Below are 25,308 nucleotides of genomic sequence, written 5' to 3'. Positions count from 1 at the left end.
AGCTATAGGTAGTCAAACATTGTGAATAGTAAATTAATGTTACTTTGTGTTTCACTTTCTGTAGAACTGTTCTATTTGGTGAAAGACAGCAGTTGCTGCTCCTGATCTTTCTCCTTCAAAATGAGTTTGGCCTGGTTGCAGTCTTCAAAGTCTTGAGACAGAATACGAAATAGTTTATAATTAACTTATGCCAAACCTACATACCATTTAGATCCAGTTGGATGTAGGGGTAGTTGTCAGCTCAAACTGTTCCTTCTCAGTGATCTTGGGAATGTTAATTGAACTTCAACGTTCCTATCCTTACAATTTTGACATAGTGCCAGGGCTGGTATGCACAGGAGAAAATTCTGTAATATATCATGGATGAAAGGAACGTGAAGTACTGCCAGTCCGAAACATGATCACCGCTACTTTTTAATTAAGACTCCGAAGACAAACATGAGAGGGCTCAAATTGCTATTAAAACACAGCTTGATCCTACAAAAGTGTCCAGATAGGCACGTTCACACACACCCAAAAATGTTGTTGTTGGGGGTTTTTAAACTCAATTATTGCAAAGTGATGCAAAAACTGATGATCATTGTGGACACGAAAATTGGTAATTTTTGCCGATGCTCCTCTTGATGCAGACATCACTTTATCTTTATTTTTTTATTTTTTTAAAAAACCCTCACAATTGGGCTGATTCTTGCATCCTGATCCACAAAATCAATTTCTAACTCATGTGTGTGATTGGGCCCGCTGTGTTTTTCAGAATCCTCCAGAACCCAGTCAAATTATTTCTTTTTTAATTTTTGTGGATGACACAGTAGTTTGTGCTTTCCATTTATGGATGTTACCTTAAAATTTTAGTTTTGTTACTGATGTGCAGGGAATAGACACATTGAAAAGGAAACTTTCTATGAAATGATAAAACTAACAATTTTTCCAAGTGAAAGATATTTTCAGTCTGATGATCAATTCAGCTGGTAGTGAAAATGACCACCGGCATTCCATTCTGAGGCCTTGGGAAGGTGTCTGCCAGGAGTTTTTGTTTGGATTCGTTTCACAAATATTGTCCTTCTTGGGTTTCACAGTCAATGGCAAGAAGGCCGTGTGTGAGTATGATGTGTGTGTGTTTTTGTTACCTATACATCCCAGTTCTGGTTCTTTCCCACTGTTGGGAACAATCATGGTATCTGTATATCTGCAGATGCCATAGGTAGTGGTGTATCAAGGGGTGCTCCCAGAGAATTGTACCTCTGAAATTGGATGGTTCACTTTGATTTTCTTTGGAGTTTCTCTGTGTTCATGTGACTGGACTTGATTCTCTCAATGGATTTATTGTAATCAGTCTCACTCTGGAACAATAGCGTATTACAGTATTCAATTTGCTCTTTGGTTGTGTAAACTTGTCAATCTCTACATTTTCATGGGGGGGGGGGGGGTAAGAGAAGAAAAATCTGTGGTTCGACTGATTGTTTTCAAACTCCATTATGGTAATTAGGCACTTGTGGTGGAAATTCTCTCCCTCTGTATCTCATCTAGTAACTTGCTGTCCTAGTTATGGTTGTCATATTTTCACTTTAAATTCATTGTGTCAATGTGTAAATTGCCTTCAGAAATAAACCTGTTCACACTGTAAGCTTTGTCGACAATGTTTGCATTGAAGAATGTTTGATGAGTGTGTTGATCACGACACCGTCTGGGAGTTCCCTTCCAACGAGGAGTGTGTAGGTGTGTGAGTTAGGTTGTACTAGCATTAATCACCGTGATGTCATTCATTGCAGGGGGCTGATTGGACCTCGGAGCTTGTTGTGGGATGCATTTTTATGACATCACTGAACTTTGAAGTCTCCTATAAAGGCACTGTTCATTCTGGGTACCTGTGAGTTTAATTAATGTAGCGCTATCAGATTTTTAGTGCTATCAATAAGATTGGTCCTGTTGTTACCACTGGCTGTCTTGTGCATGCACTGTTAGTAGTTATCTCACAAGTTGGTCCTGAGGTGGTTAAATTCCAGCTGCTTAATTGCTTTGGTTAGTGGCAAAGTTATAACTTCGGGCAGATACCAGCTGCTTTCTTCTAAGTCTGCCAGCAAGAATGGTGACATGGCAGTGAGCACTCTACTACACTACTCGAGAGTGGGAATGTGCCTGCAATATTTTTGTTAATCACTCTGTGCTAGTGTGGATTCAGACTTTTGACAACTCCTTTGCTTGGGATTACCATGGAATACGACCGCATTGCGAGGATTTGAGATTTGAGGAGATTCTGCTGCTTCAGCTTGTGCAATATGAGTTCCGTGAGGGCCGTGAAGCGGAAAGTGGCGCGGAGGAAACACCACGACGATTTGGACCTCGAATTAGGAGAGGACCGCCACAAGGTCTACCACAAACAGGACCAAGGTGAGGGCTTTCTCCAAAAGTACCTCAGCCGCTCTCTCCAGAACCTTGACGAACTTTACGCTCTCGACGATGATGGCGACGTTGACCTCGATGATGGGTCTGTCACGTCCCTCCCGCTCACTGCAACAACAATGACAGACAATGAGCAAAGTGATTATGATCACGATTTTTCAGGTAAATTGATGTGGTAAATGGTTTGGCAGGATTACTGAACAATAAGGAAATTTTCTTTTTAATTTTATTTCTGTTTAAAATGTAATGCAGAAATTTTCAATAACATAATGGAAGATTTATCAGGTGATCACTTCACTTCCAGTGTTACTGAATAACAAGTAGTAAAGAAAGGAGTATGTTATATATTAAAATGATTTTGAGAATTTATTTTAAAGACACAGAATTGAGTGATACAACATGCTCCCTGAAACACCATCACCCATGAATGATAGGACTGTAAAACAATGAATGTTCGCATGCATTTTAATTTCACAAATTTCGCGAGAGCTGAGATATGCAAAATTAAAATACCTTTATAGTTCTTGTGTACACTATATGCATTAAAGGGGCGTTCCAGACGATTTTCATAATTTCACATCATGTAGTACGTAAATCAATAGTTCCATGTTTTGTAGATCTGTGGAATTTATTGTGATTCTTAAGCCACAGAGAAACAAAACTTTGAAAAACCAAATCACAAATTACACTGAACAAGGATGATGACATAGAGGCTCACATATTTAAAAAATGTAGCAGTGTAATTTCCATTACAATACTGCTTGCTTGTGAGATCACCTGTGTATAATCTATACACACCTTCTTCTTTTGTTCTGCTTCCTTGAGCCCCAACTCATGCATTCTTATGGTGACCCAGCCATGTCATCATCCTTGTTCATTACAATTTGTTTTGAATTTTGAAAATATTCTCATTCTTCATCCAAATTATCATAAATTCTGAAACCCTGTCCTCAGTATAACTAATTTATAGTTGTTCAAATGTAAAAATCTGAAAATCATCCGGAGGTCTCCTTTAAATGTTAGAGGCAACTCAGGAAAATTTAAGGCTGCAAATACGGCCATTGGCTCTCATTTGCGAAAATTTCATGCCGCGAAAATATCGTATTTTACAGTAGTTACCACAAAATAAAGTTTTGCCTGAAAAAAAAACACACAAACACACACACACACAGGATGAGAGCCATTTCATGTTTTATAAAAGTGTGCCTTGAACACTTTCTGTTTACAGTCATAGAAATGCAAAATGCATTGTCATAGATGACTTTACTTCCATGTCCTTATAAGTTTGGTTTCACTTTCAGAGCAACTCCTTTTGCTTAAGATTTATCAAAATTTTTGGTGTAAACTAACCCTATTTAAATCTTTTCAAATTAATTAGCCTGTAGGTATACTCAAGTACTGTTCAAAGAGAAAGATTGCAAGTGTTATAGAAGAAGGGTATTATCACTGATGATTTACAAGGAACATTGTTATTTTATCTAGTAGTCAAACAATGTGTACTTTGTAGCTCCCACTGCTTACAGTCGCTGATAATCGGGCAAACGTCTCCATGGCAACCACGCCATGTGACAGCACATGGAGGTCACAGTTCAGTTCAGTTTGTAGGAATCGAACGTCATTATCTCCAAACCTTTGAAGTTTAGATTTTTGTCGTGAGTAAACACAGCGGAGTTTGGGTTCTTTGCTTGCATGATGTATCATGTGTGTGGAATGTCAATATTGGCTTAGCAAGTCATCAGATACATGCATTGCCAGATTATCTTCCACCCCCATAGGTTCCCCCATCCCACCACCACTACCACCATATCATTTGAATACCCACCCACACATTTTAGGTGTATAAATCCGTTGTAACTTTACCCACACCTCGATGAGATTACATCATTGTCTTCCCATCATATGGTACATAACAAATTGTGCTTGGTCTGACCAGGGAGGTGGAAACTCTTCCACCTCCCTGGTCTGACAGTACTGATGCTTTATATAAGAGCATTCTCTGGGTACCATACAGTACTTCATTCAGATGTTCCAAGTCCAACTTTCATTGCCAATGTACAGTGCTGTGACACACAGTCTACAGTAGGCTTATTAATGCACAATAATACATAATTTGTATTATTGTACATTTCACATGATAGTGTTTTTTTTTTTTTTTTTTTTTCATGTGTGGTTTTTTTTTTTTTTTGGTCATACTGATATCCTGATCCACCATGTATCATTTTAAACATTCCTGGGGTGACAATTAAGACCTGGTACAGTGTTTCTCAATGGACACACAGTATGCAAAAAAAAAAAATAAAAAAAAAAATAAATAAATAAATTTTGAATATCAAAACTACAGATGTGAATTGTAAGACATATATTATAAGCAGTGAACTTGTGACAATATTTCTGTGTGATTTGACAGTACCATTGATGTTATTTTGCAAAAATGTTGCAGAGATGAAAAAAAAAAATGCTCTCCTGAAAACTGATGATTTTTTGTAGGTACATTGTACACGTACATGTATGTACAAGGTTTTGTCACCCGAGGGATGATATGTAGTTCCTGATCACATCAACATTATATGTGTAGGTTGCACCAGCAATTGCACCAAAATTGTTGCAAACTGACTGGTTCTCATACTGGATATCGTGTGCTGTGTATCTACACACTGTGATGACAGCTGTGTGAGCTATGCATTTGGATGATCTGCATTATTAAAAGCAGTCCAGTATGAAGCGGGGAAATCAATAATTTACCACCGCTGTTGTGGAGGTCTCCTACTACAGTAGAGCCATATGGCATGGCAGCCATCACACTTTATTCCTCTCTTTAATCATGCCTGTATCCTTGTGGCTGCCCTCATGAATATTCATGATGTGTCCATTGTCATTGGAAGTATTAAACATCTGGTAGATTGAGCAGACCTCTGACAGCTGCAGTGTGTATCATATTGATGATTGATACTGGTTAGGTGTGGTGCATTGAAAGACCATTGCGTGTACTGATAGAGAGCTGAAATTGCTTTTATAAAAAGGAATACAATGATCAGTAATCCATATTCATGCATAGAATTCTGTATGCTGTTTGTTATTCTTTTGGACTGATTTCCTTCGACTTTGTGCAACTCTTGAAACACATTTTTACCATAATTATGAATTAAGAAAATGAAAATTTATTGATTTTTATTAGAATCATCCTGATTTCTTAGTGAATTGGTACAATTGTGTAGCAAGGAAATATGAAGTCCTGTTCATACCTCTTCTTTCATTATCTGAGTATACAAAAATTGAATTTGTTTTCTGCAGTGAATGGTTAATTTCTTCTCTTTTGCAATGGACTGTTGATGTTTGAAATGTGAGTTTGATTTTATGAACATTATATCAAGATACTCTAGAGTGAAAAACTTTCTGCCATGTGAACTTTGACCTGATATTTCACAGTCCTTTTCTTCACTTCCTGTCACTGATATTTGGATCAATATTCCCTTTTGAGGTTTACAACAGGCTGCTGACAGAATAGGTCTACATCTATGTAAGATCAAACACTGCTGTACCAGTGCCTACTTTATTGTAGTCCCATCCATAGTGTTTATCAGTATGTAGACCACACTAATCTGCAGCTTTCAGTTTTTATTCAGTATTTCTTCATATTTGTATGAAAGCATTATACCTTTTATATTCATACCATCAAAAAGCTTACATTATGAGAATTTCAAAATTTGTTTTTCTGTATTTACAAAGGCTATGATGGATATTTTCATTAGCGATTTCTTTTGAATTTATAAGCGATATGACTATTCATAAATATGTAAATCATACATAAATGTTAAGATCATATGACTTCACATAATTCATGACATGACACTGATTGACATCTCATTGAAAGACCATTACTTTCTCTTTGATAGTTTTCCATAGTTTTCTTCTCATAAGTGTCAGTGACATCACCCTGAATTTCAGATGGCACAGTTTGTGAACGTACATGAAATAGCCTCTGGCACCGAAAGCTTATAAAGTGCATTACGCTACCGGCAGATATGCGTAGATTAAAGTATATTTAAAAAGTTGAAATTTGAGTCTATAACAGGGCAGAAATAGTGGGACTTGGATAAAGCTTGATTGGCTGTAAAATGTATTTGAATTTGTTTGTTGTTATTTATTTATTCATGATTTTAATTTGCATTTTGGTGTGTATTCATACAAGTATTGTCTTTGTACTTCACTCAGCAGACACTTGTAGATCTCCAAATGTTGAGGGTTGGATTCTAATTGTTATAGTAATGGTTAATACACTATTAATTAATGAAGGATGTTAACAAAATGGTAACAAGGAAAGGCAATCCGCATCTTAAAGTACTTACACAATCTTGACCTGTTCATTCAATACCGGTACTACAGGTCCACACTACATGTAGAATTCAATGTATCGCATAATGAACAATTAACTTTGTTGTTTCAAGTCCCTAACTGACAGTGGAGACCGAAATATTCTGCGGGAAGTATTTATAGAAATGATTAAAAAAAGACACACACACACACACACACACTTCATTGTGGAACTACCTAGATCTGTCTTTCCTCCTTTCTACAGTTCTCATACAAAACACTAATCCGTGTCCCACAAATTTAGCCAAAAACCTTTCCCGCTTTTCAGTGTTACTCCAAGAGCTGGAATTGGAAAAAGCTTTAGCATGAAAATTAAGTTTGTAAGGGTAAGATATCGCCTGACATAGTTATAAAAAGATACGCATTGAAAAAAGAGCATTATTGGGGTCAGGCATTGTAACTGTCAGTGAAAGGGATTACTTCTGCTTGACGAGAGGCGAGAGATAAATTCAAGGATTAGTCTGGAGTTTTACTGGATTGTAATCCCTGGCAGGCGCCTTTCTGCTTTCCTGATTCACTGAATGCAGCGAATATGGACAGGGAATTGAAATAAAAATCTGACTAGAGAGGTTTTTTCTGAAGCAGTCAAGTTCAGTATTTTTTATTTGACTTATCGTTTCTAGTCATTTATTTATTTAGCATTTTCTATATTATATTTATTATTTATTATTCATTTATTTTTATTTTTTTTAAAGGGGTGAGGCATGTGTACTTCCATGATGGTTACTTCAGGGAATGTTTAACAATCTCAAGGCTTGGAAATGTGAAAGTTTTTTTTTTTCCATGAGGTGTATAAGTAAAAACAAAAAACTGCAAAATGCCAGCAGATACATGGCATCAATTTTCTCATGTGTGCTGCTCTGCTAGCATGATTGATTCATTTTGACAGAGTCACCTTTTTTGCTTCATTTTATGCTCAGATTACAATCTGCATGCAGTGAAGCATGAATAAAACTTCAACCGAAATTCAAGTTAAAAAACAGCTGATAGCCAAGTACCGAATATCATCTTGGGCAATGTGTGATTTTCTCCATTCCTCACTAGAACAGGACGGATACTTGGATTGATGGGACACACAAGAGTTTTTTTTTTTCTTCACATTGTACACAAACAAAATTGCCATGAAAGTGGCATGAGACTGAATTTTCATATCTACAGTGATTGTTGTTCACTTATTAATGATGCATGACTATTGCCTTGTTTTATTACATGGTCCATGGACATTTTGACAGGAGACATGCGCATGCGCAGTACTTGAATACCTGTGAGAGGTGTACTTTCTGACCCAAAATACCATGGTATTGTGTGAATGGGAAAGGTACCAACTGAAATACTGTGATATCTGTTATCATGGTATTTCACAAATGAGAAAGGTGACCACAAATTACCATGATTGTATTAACCATCATGGTAATTCTAAGACTAATGCACCTAATGAGTCAGTATTGTCTTTAGTCTTCCCTATATCAGGCTTAACCAATTATATTTTTTGGTATTTTGTCTTGGTCTGTTCTGCAGAGACCCGCTACCAACCTCCCGTGGCCCAGGTCCTGCCAAACAACAACCAACTGGATGGAGACCTTCCTGATGACCAGTTCGACCAATCAGACCCTATCAGGCTTGGCGGATCACCCAACATCATTGGTATTGAAGCTATTTCTATGCTCTCCCTCATTTGGATGCCAACAAGGTTTGGACATCTATGTAGTATGATAAATTTCAATGACCTCAGACCCAGAAGTTAAAAAACAAAACAAAACAACTTCTTGTAAACTGGTACATGCCTTCATTTTGTAAGGTCTGCTTAAAGATGATATAAAGTTTTGGTACCTCAAAAGTTTCCCTGAATTTCCTTGTCTTAGTTTGTGTTTCAGGTTAAAGTACCTTTCATATAATTAACACTGTGAGACTTACTCGCCCCAAAGTGCTCTTATGTCTTAGTAATCATGCAATAATGGTTTCGTACCAGAGCCGCCGCCGTTCAACGGCGAGGTAGTACACGTATTGTATGACACCATTTAACTGCGAACAGCAGCGTGCAGTCCCATACAAAACACGTGTACGCATACCTAACTGCGACCAGCAGCCCCATACGCATAGCTTTGGGGCAAGTAAGTCTCACAGTGTCAGTTATATGAAAGGTACTTTAACCTGAAACACAAAAATTCAGGGAAACTTTTGAGGTACCAAAACTTTATATTATCTTTAATATATTTGCCTTTAAGGGAAATTCCATCCTGCTGTTCTGTTACATGTACTTTGTGTTAAAAAAAAGGCACACCCACATAAAAATCAGAGAAGCAGATCAAAGTTGTTTTTTTTTTTTTAGGGGGGGGGGGGGGGAATCACCCCCATAAATACTGATATTTCCAGTAGATTTATGACATGTCATAAATCTATTGTATGTTGCATGTTACACTTTACATGAGCAATAGCTTTTAAAGCGGAAGCTTTAAGAAAGAGGCAAAATGAATGATGAGTGTATGAATGGGAAATTTACTTTGCATGTAATTAGAATGTGTAGAGATAACATCGAGAGAATACATCCAAACTATCCATCATGGTGTGAAAATATATCAGCTGTTCATTATGGTAAGAAACGAAGGAAATATGAACATTGAGTAAGAGTGAAAACAGGATCCTCAATTCATTGGTATACTGTATACACCATACATGTATGTTAAAGTGTGTCTAAATTTTTACGAATTGGGACTTCCAGACGATTTTGCGAGTGGTTAAATTTGCGATCGTAGAGTACAGTTACTGAACGGAGAAATGTATGTGTGCACATCACATTCATGTCGGGATCAGAGGCAATATTTTCACATGTCTTTAATTTCGCGAAGAGCACCTGACTCGTAGAATTTTTGAAAATAAAAACTTGTGAGATATTTGGCGTATATATTTAATACAGTACAGTATTAACTTACAGTGCATACATGTAGGATGTCCTAAGTAGTCAGTGGCGAATGATTCATATGCCACCAATACACTTGTGTTACACAGCGCGAGTACCAGTATGCCGGTGCATCAAAGACTGATAACTGTATGTGAAACAATACCACCGGTAACATTGTCACGAGATAGAGCGTTTTTAAACGAGGTGTTTTCTTTTGTTTGTTTTCAGCAAAGAAGAGAAAACATTCTCTGTACCAGCAGAGTTTGCTGCATGGTAGTGTGGAGCCACTGGTACATCACAGTACTGTAGTACCACAGTGTTAGCATGTTTCAGAGATCTATAGATAATACCTGTAATTGGAATGTGAAGGTGTGTGACATCTCTGCTAAAAGTTTTTTCCACATCATGGAATTGATAGCTGTTCTTTCATGATGAAGCACCGTGACTTGTGGTAGAGCTCCCACATCAAAATTTGGTGACAGCGAATGAGAGGTCTGAAACTTTTTTTGTTTTTGCATCACACAGATTTATGCCCTGGACCAGTGGATATGGGACAGATACTTTGTGCTTCTTATAGATTGCTTGTACTTGGCATAAACTTTGTGGTGGGACTTTGACGTTAGAGTGAATCTTGCATGCTCTGCATTGGTGTATCAGGCAAATATGCAGACAGGTCTGCAAGATGAGACAAAGCTGTCTGTAAATTTTATGGGATCGTCTTTGACTGGTATGTGCTGAAGTGCATGCATTCTGTTAGCTTGGATGAGGTGGATACTGGAGTTGGTTTGATTGTGTTGTGTGACCCACACTACGCAGACAGCAAGTGACAGCAGGAACTATTTAACTTTTATAATGCTTTCCAAATCATTCTTCTCCCCAGACATCGGAGGAGGGCCCACCACCAAAGAGAGGTTGAGTCCTAGGGGGCGGAGCGGAGATGGGCGCGAAGATGTGGTGGCATTCCACGACGGTCCCCACGGTGACGGACCAAAGATCCTCAACCATGGTGCAGAGGACCAGTTTGAGGCTCTGGACCTGGAGTACACCCTCAACCAGACGGACTTTATCCCCAATGCCACGCTGATGGAGGTCAAGGACCCTCGGATACCGGCGGGCAAGGAAGACTCTACCCAGTATTCTCCCATCCCTGCCCATCACTCCCAGTCTGTTTATCAGCAACGGAAGAGTCCTGTGCACCTCCGTCGGCACCCGCAGTATTCCACGGCTTATGATGCCACCCAACACACCCAGCCATTCCAGTCAAACCTCCACGATTATCCGCAGTACCCAGACTATCCCACCATGGATCCGGTTGCCAGGACAACGGGCTACCCAGTCCCGCATCACACCAAGATGAACCTGTCCCAGTGGCAGCACAACCTGGACTCGCAGCTGAAACTCCAGCAGCAGATGCAACACCTCCAGCTCAATCCCGCCGGCCACCCCTCCTCAATCAGTGGAGGTGGCCTCGGCCTGCACAGACATGCAGCAGGAGCTGTATATACGTTGGGAGATCCTAATGTTGGACTAGGGGTGGTGAGCACCGACACCACCAACATGGAGGGACTGATAAGAGCGAAGGAAAACATGTTACATGAAAGGAATATCATAATTGAAAGGTGAGCAGGTGTTACAAGATCTGTATCATTCTCTCGTGATTTTACAGCAATGTGTTTCAACCAAAGTAGGTTTGTAGGTTACATTGAGGTGGCATAATTGATTTTAGTGTGATGATACTACTACAACATTCCTAACCTGTCATAGTAAGTGTCAGTACTTTCTGTTCACACAAATCTATTCAGAGAGAAACTGGATAAAGCTTAATCCAAATCACTGATAGTTCAAAGTCCCATACATTCATCTTCATGTGGATATTTGTAAGAAAACAGATTTGTGACATTTGCCCAAAACTGTCGTTATAACAGAGAACCAACACAAATAGTGTGAATTACTGATAATATTACTTTACGTTATGAAACTAGAATGACAGTTAGTCATTCTTTGGCAAAATGTATAGGGAGGAGTTACTTTCTTTTCTGTTTTTAAACCCTCCATGCATCCATCCGCTGTTTAATGATGTTATTGTTGAAGTTTCACAGTGTTATTCCAGAAGATTTTCATGAAGCTTTCCCATGACTGCACACAGATGTTCAAAGTTCTTCTTTCAAATTTCTAAAGAAGAAACCAAAAACAACAGAAAGCAGACAGGAAATGTATTATAGTTCATGTGCATTTGGATTTGATGAAAGATGCACAGTTAAAGGACAAGTTCACCTTCATAGACATGTGGGTTGTGTGAATGCAGGAATATTAGTAGAACACATCAGTGAGAGTTTGAGCAAAATCAGACAAGCCATTCAAAAGTTATGAATATTTGAAGTTTCTGCTCAGTTACTTTAAAGAAAATTCAACATATTTCCATTTTTCTCGCATTACAAAAGAACACTCGACTTCTCTCTTTCAGAAGGCGGGGGAATAATATTGCCCTTAACATACGTCAGTAGCAAGTCGAAGAAATGTGCACTTTATTCAAAAAGTAAAGTTTTGTGAAATTCTCTTTTTATTTTCCTTATATAATTGTATGCATGTGACATCATACACTGTAGTGGTCTTCTCTTCCAGCAGTGACTGCCCAGATACTTAAAATGTTCGTAACTTTTGAACGAATTGTCCAATTCTCCTCAAACTTTCACTGATGTGTTCTACTAATATTGCTGCATTCTCTCACTCCTTATGTATATGAAGGTGGACTTGTCCTTTAAGCTGTTCATTCCCTCCCATTCCCTTCAATTGCCAGACAAAAGCTGGAGATTGCCCATCTACAGAAACAGAATGAGGAGCAGGAGGCCATCGCTAGGCAACGGATGTTTGCACGCTCTAGAGAAGATGGTGACATGCTCTTCTTAAAGATGCAGGCAAGTTTGTTTGTTTTTTAAATTAGATCCACATTCCGTCTACAGAAATATTTTGTCCCACTGTTCATAATCCTATATTTCATAATGCTGCAAGTCGTGCTGACTTGCAGCATTTTGTTTCAATTTGCCAACGTGCTTGAGACTTTCAAATATTGGTGTGTTACCAGAAATATGCTGGTATTGATAATTCCACTACCATGCTTTCACAAAATGAAATGACATGATTTCCAGGAAAATTACATCATACTATGCCAAAACTTTAAATGATACATCAAAAGTAAAATAATAAATGAAATATATGTTATATATCTATGAAATATAATGTCAAATGCTTTCTTTCCAGAAGTAAAGTAGCAATTCCATTCTGTCATGATATGAAATGTTTGTGTTTTCAAAGGATGATTAGCTGCTACTACCACAGTCTTACAATATGAAATGGTACAATCAAAATTAGATATCAGATGGTGCGTCTCCAGGAATTTAATATGACTTCCAGTCTGTAACTGTGTTTTCTCGGCATACCATTAAAGTAATAATCCCACACTGGCACAATATCAAGTGACATGTTTCCATGGATACCAGAGAATACTATCACATTCCATGGTGTGATATTGTTGTGTTTCCTGGATTGTTGAGCTATGTCACCACACTGTCATGATATCAAATCTTGTGGTATTGCCATGTCAGGACTTGGACATCGAACCATGTTTAAAGACAGTGCCTTTCTGCAGCTCCCTGAAGCTATGAAGGAATGATGTCACAGTAGTTATTCAATTATTTTCTCAGTTTATAATTTATTTATTCATTCATTTACTTATATCTACTAATATACTTTTTGAATCATGTTTATTCATGTATCAGTGCATTTTGGTACTTCAATCAGCTATGCATTAATTTACTTATTAAGCTATCATACTTTTATATCTGTCTATCTGTCTTTCTGTCTTTCAGTCTGTCTGTCTGTCTATCTCCATTATTCCATCCATCTATCTATCTATCTATCTATCTATCCATTCATCTGTCTACCTATCTATATCTATCCATCCATCCCTCTATCTATCTGTCTATCTGTCTATCTGTCTATCTATCTATCTATCTATCTATCTATCTATCTATCTATCTATCTATCTACCTATCTATCTATCTACATATCTATATGTCTGTACATTGTGTGATTACAGGAATACCAGTATTAGATCTAGCTATCTATTAATTCATTTATCTGTCTGTCCATTGTTTGATTACAGGAATACCAGTATGAGATCTATCTAGCTATCAATTTATTCATCTGTCTGTCCATTGTTTGATTACAGGAATACCAGTATGAGATCTATCTATCTATCAATCAATTTATTCATCTGTCTGTCCATTATTTGATTACAGGAATACCAGTATGAGATCTATCTATCTATTAATTCATTTATCTGTCTGTCCATTGTTTGATTACAGGAATACCAGTATGAGATCTATCCAGCTATCTATTGATTTATCTATCTGTTTGTCCATTGTTTGATTACAGGAGTACCAGTATGAGATTGCCTCGCTGAAGGCCCAGCTGGCTGAAGTGTCCACAGCACGAATAGCTGAAGGAGACCAACTTAACCGCAAGCTTGGGTGAGTGAAGGACCTGTAAAGTGCAAAGCCACACCACATTTGAATTAACTACATCAGATAGAGGAACATCGTACAACTACTGCCCTGTGGCATAAAAGTTGAAACCAAACATAAGTCTGAAAATCAAACATAAGTCTCTGAATATCCAGTTCTGATTGACTGACACCTGACTTATGTTTGATTGTCGGTACCAGGTCCTGTTGCATGAAAGTTTAGATCATACGTAAGTCAAAAAATCAAACACAAGTCTGTGAATACGTAATTCTTATTGGCTGACACCTGACTTATGTTTGATTGTCAGGACCAGGCCCTGTTGCATGAAAGTTGAGATCAAACGTAAGTTAAAAAATCAAACTGAAGTCTCTGAATACGTAGTTCTTATTGGCTGACACCTGACTTATGTTTGATTGTCAGGACCAGGTCCTGTTGCATGAAAGTTGAGATCAAACCTAAGTTAAAAAATCAAACTTAAGTCTCTGAATACGTAGTTCTTATTGGCTGACACCTGACTTATGTTTGATTGTCAGGACCAGGTCCTGTTGCTGTTGCATGAAAGTTGAGATCAAACGTAAGTTATAAAATCAAACATAAGTCTCTGAATACGTAGTTCTTATTGGCTGGCACCTGACTTATGTTTGATTGTCAGGACCAGGCCCTGTTGCATGAAAGTTGACATCAAACATAAGTCTCTGAATACTCAGCTCTGATTGGCTGATACCATACTTATGTTGAATTGTCTGACTTTTATATTTTTTATACAACAGGGCCAAGAATGATTGAAGATTCATCAAAACTGGACATATCATGAAAAACTCTGTTTGATTTTAAAGTTTTACAGGTTTTCACTGACCACATGTAATCTGGAAGAGGCTATAATATCATACCTCACAACTCTCCCATTAACCCGTTGAGGATGAGTCCTGAGTATACTTGGGCAGAGGTCTATGGGGAATGCGTGTTGTAGGAAAATCAGGCTGTCGTCAACTGGTTAATTTGTACACATAAATGTCATCAGAAGCATGTTTTGGGTTGATGTATCTTCACAGATCACAGTATTTCCTTGTAATATTAGAATGTTGTATTGATCTGCATAACTATGTAAGTAAAAACTTTGCCATAATCGCATTCTTGTTGGAAATGACACTGAATGAAATGAACTGAAATAAAACGATAATGTATTTGAAAAGGTTGTTATTGATATGTGTCCTGAGCTGTTGGGACGAGCACAGAATACCAAAGAATTCAAAGAAATTCCAAGGAATACCAAGAATTCTCAGATATTGTCCTCATGTTGTCATCTCATCTCATTTTATGATGCTCATTTCCTGGTCTTCTTCAATCCAGTATCTTTCATTTATTCCAGTGAGGTGAAGTGACACACGGTCCCAAGTTTGGAGAAAAGGAAAAGAAATAATGAAATGGTGATTCAACTTGATTGGATTTCTATAACTCTTAATGAAACGGCCCCTGGTTTGTTTCTGTTTCTTCAATCAGGGAAGTTGAGTACGAGATGAGACAGGCTCAGGAGGCAATGAAGGCCTCTCAGCACACCAATGAAAAGACCATTGCAGACCTCAAGAAACAGGTATGTGTGGGACTAAGGACACGTTTTGCTGAATTATTTGGACATTCAGTGAACAATCATCACTCATGTCCTTTTTCCTTTACCTGTTGAGGACGAGCTGATATTGCTACAACAGGCATTTCCATTGGATGCCTGCCCGAGTATACTCGGGACTCGTCCTCAACGGGTTAACCATTTAGTATGCAGCTGCATTCCCCCCCCCCCCCCTCTATCATGCAAAGGCTTCCAATGTTTCATTTTGCAGTGAATATTCAAAGCTGGTGAGATAGCCAAAGCTGATGGGGAGTATTGATATTGCCAGTGCTTGCAAGTATACGCAATTAATTTTTTCTTTTCTTTTCTTTTACCATGATGGACATATCTCAAAAATATGTTTATAATATTTTGAGTCATGTTGCTGACAGATAGACAGACAAATGGACGAACGAACAGACATAATGCTGCCAAACACTTGACCTCTATGGCAGAGGTAAATGATTTAAGATGTAAGAATGCCTTTGTGTGACCTTTGCATTATTTTGTACGTGCTCAAAAAATATGATGCATACTGACAATGCACAATAAAGTGTTCCAGGCCAAAGTTCTATACAAAATGGACTAAGAAATCTGGTGGAAATATTTTCATTAAATACAAGAACTTCCAAGAAAAGTACAAACTATGCAGCCTTCAGATATAATCATTTGAAATCTGGTTGTATACAGGAATATGAGGAGTGATAAATTAAGTCTCTCTCTGGCACAAGAGGGCAGCAGACAATTTACAAATCTCTCCTCCATTTCATTCTCGCCCCAGTTGAGGCATCGGGAGTCTGAGGTAGGGAGCTCCAGGACTCAGGCGGAGATGAGCAAGAGAGATTATGACAAGCTTAAGAAGAAGATCGGCAAGATGGAGAGATACATGCACGACCTCCCGACGGCAGACGAGTATCGGGAGAGCACTGAAACCATATCCTCTTCCTCAACTTGATTTTGACAGCATTGATATTTTTGTTTCGATATTTGCATAGTGTAAAAAGCAAAATACAAATCGTGGTTTACAGATGTGAACATTTGGCTAGATCTGGAATCCACCTCATGATTGGATTTCAAATGCTAGTTCATATCTGCCTTCTTTTTTTTTTTGTGAGAAGCAGACAATAAGTCTAATCCTGGTTTATAGCTCTCTGAATGACCTCCTTATTTCTTACTTCTCGTGCGAACATGGGCTTGATGTTTATCACAGTAAGGGGGGGGGGGGGGGAGGGGAGTATTGTAAGAGTGGTCTTCAATTTTTCTGTAAGTTATCAAGGTTTGGCGTGGAAACATTGATAGGGGTAGAGATCTAAATCTAATGTAGTGACCATGCAGAGGCTGCAAATCTGAGTTGTTGGAGGGGTTTCCTTGACGACCCCTCATCACATCAGGAGTCTCCATCAGAAGGAGGCAGTGATGGAGGAGAGGGTGGCGAGCCTGGAGTCTGCCCTGGCCAAGGCCAAACAGAAGGCCCTCAAGAGCAAGATGGAGGCTTCCTCGCTCGAGGAGCAGAAGAACGAGCTTCAGCTGCAGATTGAGAGGTAGGCAACAGTTTTCATCACTGTGAACAAGTGATATGTGGTATCCATGGATATTCTTAACACTGTATTATTATTTTTCGTAATATCTGTAGTTCATTAATATGAGATCCTACTTGAATGCATGTGCAGTCAATTCATTTGTAGCGTGTGCTCCTAAGCAGTTAGTTGCCATTTTGATTATGATATTTCACCTTTTTTTCCCACCATTTATCGATCAGCCACATTCGCAAAATTGTGGTTTTCTTATTTTTCTTTACCTCCCCGATCATTTGAGTTCAATTTTGGTGAGCCATGGAAGTGATTTTGGAAAATTGTTCATTGTCGAAATTTCTGCCGGAGAAGCTGGCCCGTAAAGCGGGTACCAGCATTGCGAGCGGCCCACGAGCAGGGCTGTCCCCTTGGCAGCAATGCAGGGGGAAGGGGTATTTACGCTTTAACCGTGATCACAGCAGGCCATGGGAAATCTGCGTGCAAAGGCAAAGCCTCAGTCTCAGTCAAAGCTCTGAAGATTGCTTCCCCTTCCCGATCTTTATATTTCATTGCTTTTGTACCCTGATATAGAGAGAAACCTTATAAAACAAAGAAATCACCATGGTTTTTAATACGTCCTTGCTATAATAAGGTTTCCCTGTAAATGTACCGAGATTCCATCATGAATGTGGTCTTGAAATTATCTGAAACTTTTCAGGATGAAACGTGAGATGGGCAAGCTGCAGTCAGCACTGGGCTCCAAAGAGACTGGTGATCCAACCGATCTCGAGCTTTGCAGCAGGGACCAGCTTGCACAGATGAGGGAAGAGAACGAGAAACATTCTAGTAGTGTGGAGCACTTGAAGAAGGTTTGTAGATCTCTAGTGAGATATAAGTTGTCGTTTTTTTTTTTCTTTCTTGTGAGGACTCGTTTTCAGATTTGACCAGTCTAGAGTTTGTAATTCACAGTCTGTTTTTTGTGCCATTATACATTTTACACATTTATCAAGAGTGGTAAATAAAGACGAGAAACCTCCTGTATTGTACAGTATATGCTACCTTGGAATCAAAAGCAATAAAAAAGGTGTGAAGAAGAAAAAAACATATTAGATTTGAATGCAACAGCAGCAGCAGCAGCAGCCGCAGCGATACCAACCACAACTGCTACTTGTATTGCAGCTACATTTACAACTACAGATACAGCTATAGCTGCAACTCGAATTGCAAGTGCTTATACAACAACAACTATGACCACAACTACAGTTTTACAACTAAAACTGGGACTACATCCTACAACTGCTACAATTACTACTACTTTTACTACCACTACTACTACTACTACTACTATTACTACTACTACTACTACTACTACTACTACTACTACTACTACTACTAGATACTACTACTACTATATTACTAGTGCAACTTCAACTACAGGTGTACAACTTCAAATGCTAAGTAAAAGTACATCTACAACTATTACAGCAGCAACAATTGAATTTCATTACCCATCATCTCTGCTCCTGCCCCCACCCCTCCCCCTGTCCCCTCACCCCTCATCCACCCCCACCATACCCCAGGTGATAGAGAGCAAACACAAGCACCTGCAGAAGGTGAAGGGGGAGCACCAGAGGGCCCTGCAGGAGGTGGAGTCTCGCCTCCTCCAGGAGGAAGGGGTCATCACCGCCCTCAGGTTGGAGGTCAAGGACAAGGAGCGCTCTATGGAGGAGATGAGTCGATCCATGAAGGAGGTCAGTGTACTTTCCTTTGCCCCCGCCCCTTCCCCTTTCACCCCCCCCCCCCCCCCCCCCAATTCAATTCTTTCTTGCCATAACCTACCTAGAAGGATGTAGTGGTGTCGGATGAATGGCATTATCTAGATCTTTGTCTGTATGTTTTACCCATTGGATCTTGTGAACTTAGAAATTAAAAGCCATGGTAGAGGTTAGTGTTCTTTTCTTGGTCTCCTTTAATTCATTCTTGCCATAACTTTACGTACTAGAAGGATGTATTATTACTGGGATGAATGGCATTATCAAAGGTTTTATCTGTTTGCTTTACCCATTGGATCTTGTGAAAGTAGAAACAAAAAGCCATGGTGGAGGTTAGTGTATGTTTCTTCAACTTTTTTCCTCCTCTCAAAATATTCTTGCTCTAATCCTACCTAAAATGATGTATTTGGTAATAGGATGAATGGTTCAAGTGTGAGTTTAATTATTATATATAAAAATTAACAAACATGTTGGAAAAAAGGAACCAATGGGACTTGAACCTGTCATCTACTGCTTTCCGGGCAGCGACACTACCACCAGGCTGTCCCTGGTTGCCGGCAGTGACACGATGAACATGGAACAAATACCCACGCTCCGAAATTCCAACATTGTTATGTTAAGTAGTCCAAGGCGGACAAGGCATAGGATAAATGAAAGAAAGATATTCAGAGGGGTGAAGGTTCAGGTGTGAGTTTCTTCAGTTTGTCTCCCTCTACAAATTAGATTTGTTAAAGGGACTCCACAGTACTGGTTGAAGTGGGGATTCATGTTTTGAACATTCCTAAGTGAGATAATGAAAAGCCTCATATGAAATATGAAAGAGCATGTAATTTTAAGATGGATTCAACGTTTATTTGATGAAAATTGGTTTTCAAATGGCCGAGATATAAAAAAAAGTGCTAATAAGAAAAGGCGACATGCCACAACTTTATTAGGATCTCTTTGTTTCACCTTATTTTGGGATATCTCAGCCATTTCAAAACCGATTTTCATCTAAGAAACTTTTGATACCCGTAGAACTGCATGCTCTTTGACATCTCATAGAGTGGTTTTTGAATATCTCGCAAAACGTCAAAAGGTAAATCCTCACCTCGACCAGAACTGTACACACCTTTTAAGATCGCAACTGCTGATCTGTAAATTAACAAACATGTTGCAAAAAGGAACCAATGGGATGAATGGTATTATCTAGGTTTTCATCTCTTTCTTGTCCCCATTGGATCTTATGAAAGAGATGAAAAAAGGGGTTTCTTTGAACCATGCTTTCACTCCCAAGTTAGCCTTTATTCAAGGCTGTGCCCATATGAATGTAAAGTCTGTTCAAACAAAATCTTTATTGCATGCATCATTTTATTATATTTTGTTTGCTTTCTCTGTTGTATTCTATGTTTGTTTGTACTCTCATACCCCGAGAGGGGGTCGAAAGATTCAATAAAAGTCTACAAATTCCACAATTCTGCAATCATAAGTCCTTTGATCTTGAGAAGACTGTATTACTGAAGCCTCTTTCACTGTCTTGATGTACAGCTGAATTGCTGATAGGCATCTCGTACATATAATAAGAGCATGCTTGTGTAATTGCAAGATTCTTTGTTGATTGTTTTGCGAGCAGCTGGCATCCCAGAGCCAGGAGCTGTATGACCACAACCTGAGCCTACAGGAGAGTGTGCGCACCCTGGAGCTGAAGGCTTCCTCCGACAAGGCCCGGCTGACTGGTCAGCTGGTCAAGGAGCTGACCCGGTGCGTGCAGGACCTGCAGCAGCTGGTGGAGCTGTGTAGCCAGAGGGCGGAGGGCCGGGAGCCCAACGTCTCCCTCCTACTTGGCTTCAGACGTGAGTCTTGAACCCCTGCCCCCCTCATTTGACTTTGTTGTAATACAGAAGAACCTCATAATAAAGAAGTCATGTAAGGCAAAACCCTCTCATAACAAGATGATCTTGCAGGTTGCAACTCTTTATATTTCCTTGTCTTTGTATCCCAATATAATAGTAATAATACTGTATACGCTATATATTTCGCGTGGGTTTTATTTTCGCGAATTTCGCGAGTCGGGAGCTATTCGCGAAATTAACAACACGCGAAAATATTACCTTCCAAAATGAATCCCTTGCCTTGATGATACGAACATTTCAGTGCTAGTATACCATGTCACGGCTTACCGAACAGACCATACTGGCTAAGCTTGTTTACGCACGTCCACGTCTACTTACGAATACTGTAGAGAGCCAATCCATTATCGCAAGGGGACCACTCGTCAGAAATCTAGCGCGATGGACTTAACCACTTCAAAAATGATGAATTCTAACTTACTAGTTCGCAGAGTTTGGTAAGTTTTTTTCATGCAGTGTATAACTAGTATCATTCTTATTTGCTAGTAAGTTGAAAATTCACACTTTCTTTGCCACTTCATATTTTCTCTGGTCGCCCAATCGCGAATTTAACCACTCGCGAAAATGTGTGACAGCGGCAATTCGCGAAAATTTATGTACGCGAAAATTATAGCGTATACAGTATTTGATTCTTTAGAGCGCCTTTTCCACTGGATACAAAGCACTGTGAGATATCATCCCTGGTCACCATATAATGAGACTATAGTGAGAAACCTGAGTTGACAAGGAATTATCTTAGTTTTATAGGTCCTTGTTACATGTTTAATAAAGTTCATCTGTAGTTGAACAGCTAAACTCTCAAGGAATACCCAATCAAGATTTACAGTGAACTTACATTGTATGCTCTTGGGTCTTTTAAACTATGGACATGTGTCTTGTTTCTCATGGAAAGTTTACAAAGTGTTTTAAACCCTACATTTTTCTTTTGTAAGTCGTATGACCTGCAGATGCTGCCAGACACGTAACAGAGACATGGATATTATCTCATTTTAAAGCATTGATATCATTTCTATTAAACACTGTGTATCTCTCGGTCTCTGAAAGAGTATTCTAGTGTTTTTTTTATTTTTTATTTTCTATTTTATACTTTACTTATGCCTATGTTAGTTTGAGAGGCCTCCATGAATTTTCATGCCTTTAACTCTTTCTATGCCACACATTTTGGACAGTGTATACTATGCTATGAAGTTTACTGTGCCAATCTGCACTCCCAATCACACATAGGGTTAACAGAGCCTGTGCATCGTTTCTTACCAAACACAGCTTCTTCAGCGATGTCGTACGAGCCCGGAGACGACGACGACACCCCGACCAGCGAGACCGTCATCAAGGCCAGGCTCTCGCAGGTCCAGAAGCTTCGGGAAGACATCGACCTCCTCCGCAGCCTGATCTCGGACAAGTATGCCGAGGACGTGGGGTCAAATTGCATCACCCAGTAGAGGTGGAAGAACTTCATAGCTATTTGAGATTTTTTTTTTCCTCTCTCCGTCCAGTAGTCAGTTGAGGGCACATCTCCTTGCCTGCAGTGCAGATGTTGGATGATGTCAAATTTGCGGCTTTCGGAGCGGCTTACGGAGCGCGTTGTGTTAAGAACTAACACCGAAGTGGAATCGTCAAGATGCAGGGCGTTTGCGAAAGTGTTGCCATGCAAAAACTTTGCAAAAACTTAGGCCGGGTGGTAGGGAAGCTCTTGCAAACCCACTGTCCATCCTAGCCACCAAATCTCACTGCTTGGTGCCTCTCGATTTGTGACACTCCGTAATATTTCACCATGTATGCAGGGTCGTATTGGTATTTGATGCATCAACTCCCATGCTTTCTGTAACAACTCCTGTCTTGATAATGTATGGAACTTGATATCAAGAGATGCAGGAAAATTTTGTTGAGTGAACGTATGCAGCAAAAAGACAAAGTATGTATGTTGCAGATGTTTCCTTGCAAGATGTAGACTGAATGAGGATGTTGTGATTGTACCCCTCTCTTCTATGAATACACATACTTGAAGTCGAGGAAACAAAGAAGAGATTCTAGGAAGTTGCCATGGAGATGCTTTCAGAGTGGCACAATTCGCAATTGCTATAGAAGTGTGAATATTATTGTCATTATCTTGTTCCATACGCATTGTTTCTTTCAACTTGACAATGGGAAAGCTGAACAAACTGCATATTTTCGTTTTGTTTGTTTTTCAAGCCAATGTAGAATTAATCTTTCGCATTCCAAAGAAGGCATGTGTTACTTCTCAGGACCTTTTAGAGGCTGCATATGTAAAACTTAACAACTTAATAACAATTGTGACTCTTCTTGCACGTAGGCAAGAATGAGTAAAAGAAAACGTTACTGATATTTTCATGTTTTTTGTGTACTTTTGTGACAGGCATTATTTTTGACGACCAGAAAGCCTGACCAATGTATGCCCTGTGTATCAATGACAATTGTATGAAAACTAGATTCCAAGTATTAAAATGTCTGAAATGCATCACATGTCCACCAATGGATCAAAGAGCTCATTGCTAGGTCCTCAGGGAGAAAGAAAAACCATAGATTTGAATTTATTAGTTAACTGATACAGCATTTTTTTTTTAGCATTATGGTAAATGTGGACATTTTTGCTTAATTTTTTTTTTGCACTCGGCAAGGTAAGATGAATTTCGCATGTTTGGTAAATTCTGCAGAATTAAAATATAAAGTACTATTACATAGAACAAGTAAGAAAAGAGTGCTTTTATTTTCACGCTTGTTTTGTGTTTTCACGTTCCAAATTTCAACACGGCAAAAAATTTTCATCTTTACAATAGCTTTCAGTTTTAAGACAGAGAGACTTTGAGGGCACAGAAAACACCGAAGAGTTTGAAGACATTGTCATGAGACCACCAAAGTAACACATTCCAGAATTGAGCTATGGACCTTTAGTCATAAGTCCAGTACTATATGGAAGGAGTTTAGTATTCCAGCCATGATGTATTCAGTATCAGTGTACACTGTGAGTGAAAAACTTGTGTGAGAAAATTCCAAGGAGTGAAATGAAAATCAGATTCCAAAGGCAGTTCTTGGAAAAGAGTTTCTCTTTTTGGTATAATTTCTTTGTCATGCTTTGTGTCAAGCATTACAAGGACTGATTAACCTTTTTGAGCTGTGGAGATGATGAAAGTGTAAGCATTTGTTCTGCTTGTAATTTGTATACCAGCGTAGGTTCTGTCTTTAGAAGCTGAACTATGTACAATGTACCATGTGCAAAACAAAAAAAAGCTATCAAAGCACAAGTGCGTATGGATTCATATTCATTGATTTCAAATTCATTCCTGCTCCATAATGGTACCTTACAAGAACAGTTTCAACGTTGATGCTATTTTATATGTTCCTTGGATTCCAGTTGTAAGGGACAGCATTCAGTTTGATTGTTAAATGAATTTAGTTTTTTTTTTGAAGTTATGTTTTACAGTGAATTAGGAGCCCGTTGAGACTTGGTCTTTGAAATATGTGAAAGTCAGATAACCTTCTGTTTCCTTTATGTCATCTTAGAATGTATGTGAGTAATGAACTAATTTGTCTTGTGTTAACTCTACAGCAGTTTGTTGACTGTGGGACTACAGAGCATTGTTTTGTAATCATAAGATGGTAATGGGGCCAATCATATTTTTCTTTTCCATGGGGGAAAAAGTTATGAGGACATTGATTATTATCTTCACATTTTTGTTCAAATGTTGTCTTTATACAAGATATGTTTCATTTTTGTCATCATCTTTTCTCCCTGTATGTGCTTATTTTCCTAATGTGAATGGGTCTATTTCTCATACTGGTGGATGTATGATGATGATGAAAGATATACCATTCAGCATTGCTGTTTTATGCAGTATACCACTGTGCTCCCAGATTAAAGTTGATGATTGTTGGCTTGAAAAGAAGCCACCCTCAGTTGTAATTCCTACGAAAGTTGCACAGGCATTTATTTCGGACACTTATGATAATCGCTGCAGTTTGGTCAAGGGATGAACATTAAGTCAAGGTTGTTGTTTTCCGTGAGTAGTCAAAAATCTGTGAATATTTGAAGTTGGATTTTCTAAAATGAATATTGAGGCATCTGACAGTTGATATAAAGACATGTGATTCTGTCTTAATGGTGATTACACACATACATATATACACGCCTGTATGCAATCTGTACTGAAAATAACAGTTGTTTCTGTGTCAGGGTACCTATTTTCTTAATATGGGATATTATGTTATTACAATTACTTGCAGATGAGGCAACACTTATGCCTTGTGAATATTTAATTCTTGGTGTCGCCAATGTGCAGAAAACTTCTGCACCTGCTAAAAAGCCCTGTCACAGATGCACTGTG

At 38.8% G+C, this 25,308-nt stretch overlaps 1 protein-coding gene across 1 annotated transcript; it reads left to right on the top strand.

Annotated features, from left to right (window-relative positions):
- Window positions 1-2,276: 2,276 nt before the first annotated feature.
- LOC139730962 (centrosomal protein of 85 kDa-like) lies at window positions 2,277-22,407 on the top strand. Its single transcript, XM_071641845.1, has 12 exons — window positions 2,277-2,562; window positions 8,290-8,415; window positions 10,551-11,289; window positions 12,468-12,585; window positions 14,105-14,199; window positions 15,715-15,784; window positions 16,578-16,730; window positions 17,183-17,337; window positions 18,026-18,176; window positions 18,888-19,058; window positions 20,692-20,911; window positions 22,232-22,407. Exons 1-12 carry the CDS (start codon window positions 2,277-2,279, stop codon window positions 22,405-22,407), a joined length of 2,460 nt encoding a protein of 819 aa, XP_071497946.1.
- The last annotated feature ends 2,901 nt before the right edge of the window (window positions 22,408-25,308 follow it).

The sequence above is a fragment of the Diadema antillarum genome, unplaced genomic scaffold, assembly GCF_040938485.1.
Source record: "Diadema antillarum isolate AM-2024a unplaced genomic scaffold, OU_Dant_1.0 scf00000022, whole genome shotgun sequence".
NCBI lineage: Eukaryota > Metazoa > Echinodermata > Echinoidea > Diadematoida > Diadematidae > Diadema > Diadema antillarum.
The sequence above is the reverse complement of the archived record's forward strand: the minus strand, read 5'-3'. Positions and strand labels throughout refer to the sequence as shown.

What these genes read in the sequence shown, in the direction of transcription:
- LOC139730962 (XM_071641845.1), top strand. Translation starts at nt 2,277, where the DNA reads ATGAGTTCCGTGAGGGCCGTGAAGCGGAAAGTGGCGCGGAGGAAACAC. An exon ending in CGGATCACCCAACATCATTG is followed by an intron (nt 8,416 to 10,550) that starts GTATTGAAGCTA and finishes TCTTCTCCCCAG; the next exon opens with ACATCGGAGGAGGGCCCACC. An exon ending in TGAGTCGATCCATGAAGGAG is followed by an intron (nt 19,059 to 20,691) that starts GTCAGTGTACTT and finishes TTTTGCGAGCAG; the next exon opens with CTGGCATCCCAGAGCCAGGA.